The 12,316-nt window shown below is 31.8% G+C and overlaps 1 protein-coding gene across 1 annotated transcript in view; it reads left to right on the top strand.

Moving 5' to 3' along the window:
• The window catches only part of LOC139482742 (E3 ubiquitin-protein ligase rnf213-alpha-like), a 305,645-nt gene that overhangs the window by 236,255 nt on the left and 57,074 nt on the right, over positions 1–12,316 (top strand). The window contains exons 61-69 of the mRNA XM_071266815.1: positions 727–938; positions 1,663–1,768; positions 2,389–2,489; positions 2,748–2,942; positions 4,769–5,020; positions 5,872–5,992; positions 6,683–6,960; positions 7,944–8,064; positions 11,206–11,322. Coding sequence (XP_071122916.1) covers positions 727–938; positions 1,663–1,768; positions 2,389–2,489; positions 2,748–2,942; positions 4,769–5,020; positions 5,872–5,992; positions 6,683–6,960; positions 7,944–8,064; positions 11,206–11,322 — 1,503 coding nt within the window. The remainder of the gene's footprint in view (positions 1–726; positions 939–1,662; positions 1,769–2,388; positions 2,490–2,747; positions 2,943–4,768; positions 5,021–5,871; positions 5,993–6,682; positions 6,961–7,943; positions 8,065–11,205; positions 11,323–12,316) is intronic.

Here is a 12,316-nt window from a genome sequence, read left to right as displayed (position 1 = left end):
ATAGATCAGTGTAAAGTTTGTGTTTTTAGCTCACCTGGCCCAATAGGGCCAATTGAGCTTTTATCATCACTTGTCGTCCATCGTTGTCTGTTAACTTTTACAAAAATATTCTCCTCTGAAACTACTGGGCCAAATTAAACCAAACTTATCCTAAATCATCCTTAGGGTATCTAGTTTAAAAACTCAAGATCTACCTACTTCACATTACCACCAAGATTATCAGAATACTTCCTATTAAGTAAATGCTCTTAAATGACAGCTTCTTTTTCCATTTGAATCGAATTCAATAGACATGTAGAAACTGTAAAGAGTAAAAATGATTAGCTACACAAGACCTATAAAAAAGGGGGTTTGAAAAAACCTTGCAACGGCGACATGGATTTCATTACAATTGGCTGATAAGGGATGATTGCCATTGATTATATCAAATACGAAATTCTGTTGTATCTTTACTACTAGTAGTAAGTATACAAATAAAGAAAACTGTATAAGCTTTCTTCTAAAAATCTGTATCAGTTCAAATTTGAGTTGACCTAACATATTCTATAGCCATTCATGGAGATTATCAGATCAAGTTTAGATGAATTTTAATGAAAAACAAACTTACTATTTCTAGTAAAACAGATTGTATATATTTCCATATATTGCACAGTTTTATTAATATTTTTCTCTGAAATATAGTTAGCAAGATGAATTATATGATTCCACTATTTGTACTTTTAATAGACACTTGATGTTCTGGGTTTAAAACTACTTATTGAGGAACTGAAGCCACTGAAGGATACCTTAAATAAGGCTGAACTGAGACATAAATGGCTGCAAAAAGTCTGTTTATACAGACCAGCAATTGAAAGGATATTTGGCCATTACAGTCAGGTTGCTGACAACAAAGAATTCTCATATGGAGAAAGGTGTCAGGTTGCCATCACAGAAGCTAGGTATGAAAAACAAATGTTTATGGTTTGATAAAAAAAAGATGATTAACTGTTATCATTCAGCAGTGATGTTCTTTGATAGACGGGAAAATAGACACAGAATGTGGTAGGATAAACAAGCATGCCTGCAACTTTAAAATACTGAAAAACCTGGTTTACTGTATTTGTCAGCATATTTCTTATAAATTGAGGATTTTACATGAAACTTTGTCATTCCTTTAAGGTCAGGTAAAAACATTTTGTTTCCATTTGTAAACCAAATGTTATGAAACTAAAACACAATGCTTATTAATTACCGAAAAATACAGATCAAGTACGAATTTTGTTAGCGTCACTTTAACTGTTCTATAGTTATGCCCTTTACAAATGGAAAGTTGCTGAATTTTTCGTTTCCTTTCTCTAACTTAGTTTGCCTCAACCAAATGTTATAAAACTTATACACAATACTTATTACTGCAAAACTCAGATTTGTCCAAAATTTGGTAGTGTCACTTTTATCATTCTTCAGTTTATAACTTTTAACTTTAAATGATATGCAAGTGGGGCATCATGCATGTGTGTCTCTTGGACACATTACTTATTTATTTTATATGATTGTTTAATTTTCAAATTTTTATAATGCAACCAGAATTTTTCCAAAATCTTTAAGGGGTGCATTTGAAATCTTGATTAACACTTAACAATTTCAAAATTACAATATGCATTTATATTTCTTTTTTAATTACAGGTTCAATTGGACAAAAACAATAATTGTAAAACTTTTTATTGAGAAAGTGTGTATGGCAAATGATGCTGATAGTACAGAAGTGATAAGACTAATGGCGCTGTGGACTGTAAGTTTGTCTGTGAACTCAATCAGCTAATGAATAACCCTTTGGTCATCTTTTTTATCCTTGTCTGTCTGTATGTCTGTATGTCCAAAAAATGGTTTTCATTCTCTTTCTTTAGTTTGCCTCAACCAAATGTTATGAAACTTGTACACAATGATTTCTACCACAAAACACAGATGGAGTATAATTGGATGGTGTCACTTTTACCGTTCTAGAGTTATGCCCCTTTACAAAGGGAAAAAATTGCTGAATTTTTCGTTTCCATTCTCTAACTCAAGTTTGACTCAACTTCAATGTTATGAAATTTATAAACAATACTTATTACCACAAAACTCAGATCAAGTACAAATTTGAGTAGCATCACAGTTCTTGAGTTATGTCCCTTTATAAAGTTATATGCAAATGGGGGCATCGTCTGTGTCCCATGGACACATTCCCCATTTATGTAAGTTATATTTTACAAATGAGAAATAAACTGAAAATACATAGAGAAAATTAATTTTTTTTATATGGAGAATTGCTGAGAATTTGGAAATCTCACTCTTCATTTGTCTTTTTTTAGTAAGAAGTGTATTGCAAAGAGTGTTTTAAGGTCTCATCCATGCTTCATAATTTGATTTCAGAAACTGGGAGATAAAGCTGATATGAAGACTTTAGAAACTTTTGAAACAGTGGAAGACCATTTAAAAACAAGGAATGAAAAAGTTTTAAGACAGTACTTTGGGTAAGACAATTACAGTTATTGTACTTTTGTTTTTTGTATGTAAACATTAAAATGTTGCCTTGCTTTTAGTTACAAATGGTTGATATACCTTTCAATCTTTATGTATTGAATTTTGTACAGATATGAAAGTTGATTATTTAAAACTTTAAATTAACCTTATTTTAGTTTACCACTAATAATACTTAAGTTAAAAAGCAATTACATTTTTCCTAAAAAGAATACATTCAAGTGGAATAGATTATTGAAATTCTTTTATAGGGTGCTGTCACAGTGCTTAGCCTGTGATAGTATTATCACATGTGACAAAGATTCCATGGATCTGCCAGTAAAGCTGCCTTGTAAAGATACCTACTGTTACAAATGTTATAATGAACTGATTGCTGACAGACACCAGTGTCTGAGTTGTAATGCTAAGATTCCACAAAATTTTAGTTCTGAGGAAATACATGATAGGTAAAAATATAAACATCTAAATTGATAGATTTTTGTCACTTTAACGTAGTTAATTGTTAAGGGTAACTTTATGGTTGAAGTAGATGGTCAATTTACCTCAAGAAAACCACATTACCAATAAAATCAACACCTATCAGTGAAAAAATATGTTACATTTTTAGCTCACCTGGCCGAAAGGCCAAGTGAGCTTTTCTCATCACTTGGCGTCCGGCGTCCGGCGTCGTCGTCCTACTTTAACTTTTACAAAAATCTTCTCCTCTGAAACTACTGGGCCAAATTTAACCAAACTTGGCCATAATCATCATTGGGGTATCTAGTTTAAAAATTGTGTCTGGTGCCCCGCCCAACCAACCAAGATGGCCGCCATGGCTAAAAATAGAACATAGGGGTAAAATGCAGTTTTTGGCTTATAACTCAAAAACCAAAGCATTTAGAGCAAATCTGACATGGGGGTAAAATTGTTCATCAGGTCAAGATCTATCTGCCCTGAAATTTTCAGATGAATCGGACATTCCGTTGTTGGGTTGCTGCCCCTTAAATGGTAATTTTAAGGAAATTTTACTGTTTTTGGTTATTATCTTGAATATTTTTATAGATAGAGATAAACTGTAAACAGCAATAATGTTCAGCAAAGGAAGATCTACAAATAAGTCAACATAACCAAAATGGTCAATTGACCCCTTTAGGAGTTATTGCCCTTTATAGTCAATTTTTAACCATTTTTCGTAAATCTTAGTAATCTTTTAGAAAAATCTTCTCCTCTGAAACTACTGGGCCAAATTTAACCAAACTTGGCCATAATCATCATTGGAGTATTAAGTTTAAAAAAATGTGTCTGGTGACCCGGCCAACCAACCAAGATGGCCGCCATGGCTAAAAATAGAACATAGGGGTAAATGCAGTTTTTGGCTTATAACTCAAAAACCAAAGCATTTAGAGCAAATCTGACATGGGGGAAAAATTGTTCATCAGGTCAAGATCTATCTGCCCTGAAATTTTCAGATGAATCGGACATTCCGTTGTTGGGTTGCTGCCCCTGAAATGGTAATTTTAAGGAAATTTTACTGTTTTTGGTTATTATCTTGAATATTATTATAGATAAAGATAAACTGTAAACAGCAATAATGTTCAGCAAAGTAAGATCTACAAATAAGTCAACATAACCAAAATAGTCAATTGACCCCCTAAGGAGTTATTGCCCTTCATAGTCAATTTTTAACAATTTTCTTAAAATTTGAAGATTTTCAATAACATTTTCCACAGAAAGTACTGTTATAGATAGAGATAATTGTAAGCAGTAAGAATGTTTAGTAAAGTAAGATCTACAAACACATCACCATCACCAAAACACAATTTTGTCATGAATCCATCTGTGTCCATTGTTTAATATTCACATAGACCAAGGTGAGCGACACAGTCTCTTTAGAGCCTCTAGTTTATGTACAATAGAACATCATTCCTCCTTTCCAATATATACTGAGTGTTTCTAACAGAGAACATCTCTACTCAGCACATTTGTTAAGTACATTATCACATCATGAACTTGCCTTGTTTATATGACCATCAACATTTGATCTAAATATCCAATATAATCACTTTATATGGTGATTGCTTACATTTTTATCCCCCCCCCCCCCCCCTAGCGGATGAAGCATTAAGTTTTACCCTTGTCTGTATGTATGAATGTCCCCAAATTGGTTTCATTTCTGTAACTTTAGTTTGACTGAACTGAATGTTATGAAACTTATGCTTATTACCACAAAACACAGATCAAATTTGAATTTGGCTTGCAGTTTGATAGCTTTACAATTTGAGATTTTTTGTAGGGATACCCTATCCAAGTATAAAAACTTCAGACAAAGATGTAACAATTTCTTTATGGAGGTTGTTTCACAACTATGTTTTGCTGAAGGAACCCCACCATCACAAGAAGTTATAAAGAAACTCCTGTCATACATCATTGGAAAAAGTACAAGGGGTACAAAAATAGTAACAAAAGAACTGACAGTGTTTCAGGATTCCATTGACCCAACTCCAGTGGTACGGTCATTCTTGCTTCAGCACCTTTTACAGACAAGGTTGGTTTATATGTTATATACAATACTGTTGGGTGTTTCAGATTCTACAGCAAAGTTTCAATACCATACTATTGCATGTATCATTTATGATAAAATAAAATTTAATGAAAACTAAAATGATGTCGACAAGTGTACCTAAATATGAAAATCTCAAATATCAATTTATATTAAATACTTTTAAAGAGAAAAAAAAACCAATAAATGATTCACTATTATTCTCTGGATTTAATTGGTTAAAATTTAATTATGCTACCAAATAGTTTTGCACTCAGGTTTAAGCATTGTGTCTATGAAAAACGAAGAGAAAAGATAACCAATGCCTCATACATGATACTAAAAATTATATATTTTTATGCCCCACCTACGATAGTAGAGGGGCATTATGTTTTCTGGTCTGTGCGTCCGTCCGTCTGTCTGTCTGTCTGTCTGTTCGTTCGTCCGTCTGTCCCGCTCCAGGTTAAAGTTTTTGGTCAAGGTAGTTTTTGATGAAGTTGAAGTCCAATCGACTTCAAACTTGGTACACATGTTCCCTATGATATGATCTTTCTAATTCTAATGCCAAATTAGAGTTTTTACCCCAATTTCACGGTCCACTGAACATGGAAAATGATAGTGCGAGTGGGGCATTCGTGTACTGAGGACACATTCTTGTTGTAACATATAACGTTAAAGAATTTTCTCCACTATGAAAAGAAGAAAACAAGAAAATACAAACTTAAAACTTATATGCAATTGGTATTTTTTTCAAGACATCTAATTTGCAAAATATTATGTGGGGAATTCAGAAGTATTTTATAAAAATACTCAGACTTTGTTAGATGAAATGATAAAATATACTTTTTAATTTTCAGTGGGGAAAATGTGAAAGAATATCTATCAATGTATTTTGAGAGCACCAAACAGTTAGTACAAAACAGTGAAAAACAAGAAGAACTAATTGAACTGTGTTTACTCATTTTACAGTGTATGGAGGTATGATAGTTCTTGAAATGGACTATTATGTTTCAAAATATTTATTTTGTATCTACATTAGGTTTAAAGAGGTTTGTGGAAAAGTGCCTTTCTTTACGAAAAAATTACTGTTTTTTTATGGTAAAAGAAAGGTAATGTTCATTTTAGAATATGATTAATGTCATATTTTTGAGAATTTATAATAGTTAAAACTTGTATAGTAAAGTTCTACATTGGTTTGTCATGCACTAATAGATACTTGGAAGCCAGGATTGGATTTAACTTTTTTTTTAAACAATACATGCTGCATAAATGGGAAATCTATAAGTATAAGGAAACCACATTGACAAGGGTAATGTCTTTTGATTCAAACTGTTTTGCATTTAGTAATAATGTAATTCTATAAGTGAACCAACACCTAAAGTAGTAATTGTGCGGTACGGTAAAAATTAATAATGTTTATTTCAAAACCAGAAGTTTTAAACTACTGTGGATTCATTTATATTTGTTGGATACCAATTTACATGGATTTTGTGTGTGGGGGTGTTCACCACGAATTCAAATGTTTAACGAATTGCAAATTTTCCATTGGTTTGTATGCAGTTTTTAGGAAAATTAATTATCCACGAAAGTATCAGTGTTCATCAACCCACGAATATTGGTACCCACGAAAAAATAAATGAACTCAAAGTATGTCATTTCATTACTCAGGATTCTGTTTACCAACAATACCAAAATACTTGCAAGGAATACTCCACTGCATCTGATATGTTAAGAAATGCTAGTAGAACACTTTCCAGTATTGAAACAGGAAAATTGGAGAAGATTGAGGAAATAGCAAAGACTAAGTTTGCTTTGTCTGTTGTTGCAAGTTGTATTCATGAATATAATGGAATGGCTGACAAAAACATTGTCCTCGCTGCTGATGAAAGAAGGTTGTTTGAATCTGCTAGTAAACTTTGTGAAGAATGTGATTTTCAGTGGCCTAGGTATATTATTAATATAAATATGTACTTGCTAAATTTTACAATAAAAGTCACAGTATCAATATTGTGTTGAGTACCCAATCTACTAAAAGGCAATTAAAATGTAAGATGTTTTCTTAGAGACTTGACAATTCTTATTATAATCATTTGTCAAAAAGTTTACTTTTAAAAATCATCAAGTTAAATATGTAACAATCATAAATTTCTGACAAATATAAAAAAAGAAGATGTGGTATGATTGCCAATAAGACAACTGTCCACAAGAGACCAAAATGACACAGACATAAACAACTATAGGTCACTGTACGACCTTCAACAATGAGCAAAGCCCATACCGCATAGTCAGCTTTAAAAGGCCCAGAAATGACAAAACCCATTATAAGCTATTGAATTATTGATATAAGATATGGAGATCCTTATAGCAAAACAGCAGATAGCATTTTTTACATTTATAGTTTTTATGCTCCCGATGAAGCGGAGGGGACATTAAGTTTTACCCTTGTCCGTCTGTATGTCCCAAAATTGGGTTCTGTTCTCCAACTTAAGTTTGCCTCAACCAAATTAAATGTAATGACACTTATACACAATGCTTATTACCACAAAACACAGATCAAGTTAGAATTTTGGTGGTGTCACTTTAACCATTCTCTAGTTATGCCACTTTTTAAATGGAAAAAAAATACAAAGTTTTGGTTTCAGTTCTCTTACTTAAGTTTGCCTCAACTAAATGTTATGAAACTTATTATGCTCCTTTATAAATTTAAAATTGCAGAATTTTTAGTTTCCGTTCTGTAACTTAAGTTTGCCACAACCAAACATTATGAAACCTGTATACAATATTTATTACCAAAAAACTCAGAACAAATACAAATTTGGGTAGTATCATTCTTGAGTTATGTCCCTTTTAAATGTTATATGCAAGCAGGGGCATCATCTGCGTCCATGGGGACACATTCTCCATTTTTTTTTTTAATTTGACTTTGTAGAAAGTACTTTGTGAAGCTGCTATGTAGACGATTTGGTATAGACATGTATCAAGCAGTTCTAGCAAGAACAGATTTGGACTGTTTGAAATGGACTAGATTGCCTGAATTGATGGGAGGAGAGGTAACCACATTGAAATTATTGATTGATTTGAATGTATTTTACATTGTTTATACTGTATGTGTAAACCAATGACTTTCTCATTTTAAGTGCCAGTCTGCCTAAGAATCAGGCAGTGGTGAAAATATGATAAAAAAAAACCACCCTATTTGACATTGATTCCAGTTCATAATATGTAGTTATGCACAAAAATAACATTCATTTCCATTTTCTGTTCTGGTAATAGAAGATACAATTTGGTTGAAATGCACTAGAAATTAACAAAAAAAGGGGAGATAACTCTGTAATTTGCTATCATTCTAACCAATTTTCTAACCAAGTTATTTGATATTACCAGACACACACAAACAAAAGATCAATTATTTTTAACTCAGGATGATGGTTAGTATTAAATAGCATGATTAGCTCGGTGGGTTTTTTCTAATCCTGTTTTAATTTTTACCTAAATTGCCTGCTTCTTACAAAGACTGGCACTTAACTAGATTGGTTTTGCATTAAAAATACCAAATTGAAATGAAGCAGTTCAGTGAAGAATACTGTAAGGTCATGATGATTTTTATACGTCCGCAAAAATTTTAATTTTTTGGTCGTATATTGCTATCACGTTGGCGTCGTCGTCGTCCGAATACTTTTAGTTTTCGCACTCTAACTTTAGTAAAAAAGAATAGAAATCAATGAAATTTTAACACAAGGTTTATGACCACATAAGGAAGGTTGGGATTGATTTTGGGAGTTTTGGTCCCAACATTTTAGGAATTAGGGGCCAAAAAGGGCCCAAATAAGCATTTTCTTGGTTTTCGCACTATAACTTTAGTTTAAGTGAATCTATGAAATTTTGACACAAGGTTTATGACCACAACAGGAAGGTTGGGATTGATTTTGGGAGTTTTGGTCCCAACATTTTAGGAATTAAGGGCCAAAAAGGGCCCAAATAAGCATTTTCTTGGTTTTCGCACTATAACTTTAGTTTAAGTGAATAGAAATCTATGAAATTTTGACACAAGGTTTATGACCACAAAAGGAAGGTTGGGATTGATTTTGGGAGTTTTGGTTCCAACAGTTTAGGAATTAAAGGCCAAAAAAAGGGCCCAAATAAGCATTATTCTTCGTTTTCGCACAACAACTTTAGTATAAGTAAATAGAAATCAATGAAATTTTAACACAAGGTTTATGACCACAAAAGGAAGGTTGGGATTGATTTTTGGAGTTGAGGTCACAACAGTTTATGAATTAGGGGCCAAAAAGGGGCCCAAATAAGCATTATTCTTCGTTTTTGCACCATAACTTTAGTATAAGTAAATAGAAATCTATGAAATTTAAACACAAGGTTTATGACCATAAAAGGAAGGTTGGGTTTGATTTTGGGAGTTTTGGTCCTAACAGTTTAGGAATAAGGGGCCCAAAGGGTCCAAAATTGAACTTTGTGTGATTTAAAAATTGAATAATTGGGGTTCTTTGATATGCCGAATCTAACTATGTATGTAGATTCTTAATTTTTGATCCCGTTTTCAAATTGGTCTACATTAAGGTCCAAAGGGTCCAAAATTAAACTTAGTTTGATTTTAACAAAAATTGAATCCTTGGGGTTCTTTGATATGCTGAATTTAAAAATGTACTTAGATTTTTAATTATTGGCCTAGTTTTCAAGTTGGTCCAAATGTGGGTCCAAAATTAAACTTTGTTTGATTTCATCAAAAATTGAATAAATGGGTTCTTTGATATGCCAAATCTAACTGTGTATGTAGATTCTTAATTTTTGGTCCAGTTTTCAAATTAGTCTACATTAAGGTCCAAAGGGTCCAAAATTAAACTAAGTTTGATTTTAACAAAAATTAAATTCTTGGGCTTATTTGATATGCTTTATCTAAATATGTACTTTGATTTTTGATTATGGGCCCAGTTTTCAAGTTGGTCCAAATCAGGATTCCATATCAAGTATTGTGCAATAGCAAGAAATTTTCAATTGCACAGTATTGCACAATAGCAAGAAATATCTAATTGCACAATATTGTGCAATAGCAATTAATTTTCAATTGGAGTTATCTTTCTTTGTATAGAATAATAGTTGATAATATATGTTGGAAATTTGCCAGACATGACTATGATGTCATTTTCTATTTTTATTTGCCAATAACTTTATGAAAATAACTTCATTGGAAATTTGCCAATATAAAATGTTGCTGATGAAGCTTTTTTTCCCTTATCTTATCTAAAATGTTTTTAGATAATGTATGTTGGACATTTGCCAGACATGACTATGATGTCATTTTCTATTTTTATTTGCCAATAACTTTATGTAAATAACTTCATTGGAAATTTGCCAATATAAAATGTTGCTGATGAAGTTTTTTTTATTGTTTTATACAATAAACAATGTATATTCACTTTTACTACCAACCAATCTTTACCATTCAGTGACAACAAGCACTTTATTTTACATTTTTATGTTTTATGATGTATTTAAAAGAGTAGTTATTGTTGCAAACTCCATTAGAAATTTGAATTGATATCAGTTTTGGAAAAAGGGAAACGGGGATGTGAAAAAAAGGGGGGGGGTTTAAATTTTTCTCATTTCAGATTTCATAAATAAAAATTAAATTTCTTCAAACATTTTTTTGAGAGGATTAATATTCAACAGCATAGTGAATTGCTCAAAGGCAAAAAAAAACTTAAGTTCATTAGACCACATTTATTCTGTGTCAGAAACCTATGCTGTGTCAACTATTTAATTTTAGATTTAAAAAGTTTGAAGAAATCTTTAATTGATTTGTAAAATCTTGACATTTGTTTTGTGTAAAAAAAAAACCCATGTAATGTCAAAAATTTGATCACAATCCAAATTCAGAGCTGTATCACGCTTGAATGTTTTGTCCATACTTGCCCCAACTGTTCAGGGTTCGACCTCTGCGGTCGTATAAAGCTGGGCCCTGCGGAGCACCTGGTTTTGATTTTTTTTAATTTCTGCATTCATACATCATTATAAACTCAGCATTATTAACAAGACAAAATATATCCATTGTCATTTTATTTCTTTATTAAACTCCCTGAAAATAAATTTTATAAATTGATATATGACATTGATTTCATTAGTGTATGATAATTAAAGTTTACATGTCGTAAAGTAAATGTATTATTGTATTTTAGGTGAGTGAATGTCAGGATAGGTACATTGTCTGTGGCAACAACTACAAACTGATAAGAGAGACTTTCGTGACAGCGGCAATTAATCAAAATGACAGTGAGATTAACAAGATTTTAGATGTAAGTATCAGTTCAACAAAACACCTTACAGCTGTTCCATATTAAAACATACACTTTACACAAAAAAGAAACTTTGAACCCCCAAATAACTCAATAGTTTACCACCATTTGTCATTATTAATGTTATCAATTACCATTATTTATTATTAATATAGATTATCTAATTGGTTAAACTGAACATTTAAGTAGTGTAGAATTGAATTAATGAACTACAGTCGATTCCACTAAATTGCATACCGCTTAATAGCATAATTCGGTTAATTGCATACTTTTCTCCTGCACAAAACCATTTCCCATTCATCTAATGTTAAATTGTACGGTTATATGCATAGCCCCACAAGTGGCATTTCGGTTAATTGCATAGAAAATAATCGCCAGCTAGATATGCTTAGTTAAAACTGATGAGATTTTTGACCGGAAACAGCAATTTGGTAAGTATATTTTTCTTGAATGCATCATAATTTTTGATATTATTTCAGATTTACTTCTGTGTTATTTAAATAAAGTTTTAACACAGTTTCTTTCGTGTTTATATGATTATAAAAAAGGCCTCGATGTGTACACAGGTAAAGTTTCCCATATTCTATTTTAAGCCTCGAGGTCATAAAAATGTCAATCAGCTGATTGTTGTAAAAACACAACCATTTTATGATCTTCTATCTCAAAAGGTGTTAATTATTTTGCATTTCAAACATTGTTCATAGATTACCTTTTGGATGTATTTTTAAAATAATAACGCCTGCTTATTATCGATCATTATCCAATGTGCAATCTCGTAATTTGGCTAGGGGTGATCTACATTTATGTTAAATATTACAGAGAAATATAATACTCTATTCTGTAATATATTTGCAAATACACGGCCTAACAGCTGCAACCTTTGCGGTAGCACTTTCCACACTTCTGGTTTTTGTAACCAAAACAGTCAAAATAGCAGAGTAAGGAATGATGAATCCATGGACACCTATGGAAGAAACAGGTCATTTCATTTAGG

This window comes from Mytilus edulis, chromosome 1, assembly GCF_963676685.1.
Source record: "Mytilus edulis chromosome 1, xbMytEdul2.2, whole genome shotgun sequence".
In the NCBI taxonomy this organism is placed as follows: domain Eukaryota; kingdom Metazoa; phylum Mollusca; class Bivalvia; order Mytilida; family Mytilidae; genus Mytilus; species Mytilus edulis.
Note: the sequence above shows the minus strand (reverse complement) of the source record. Positions and strands in the feature narration are given on the sequence as shown.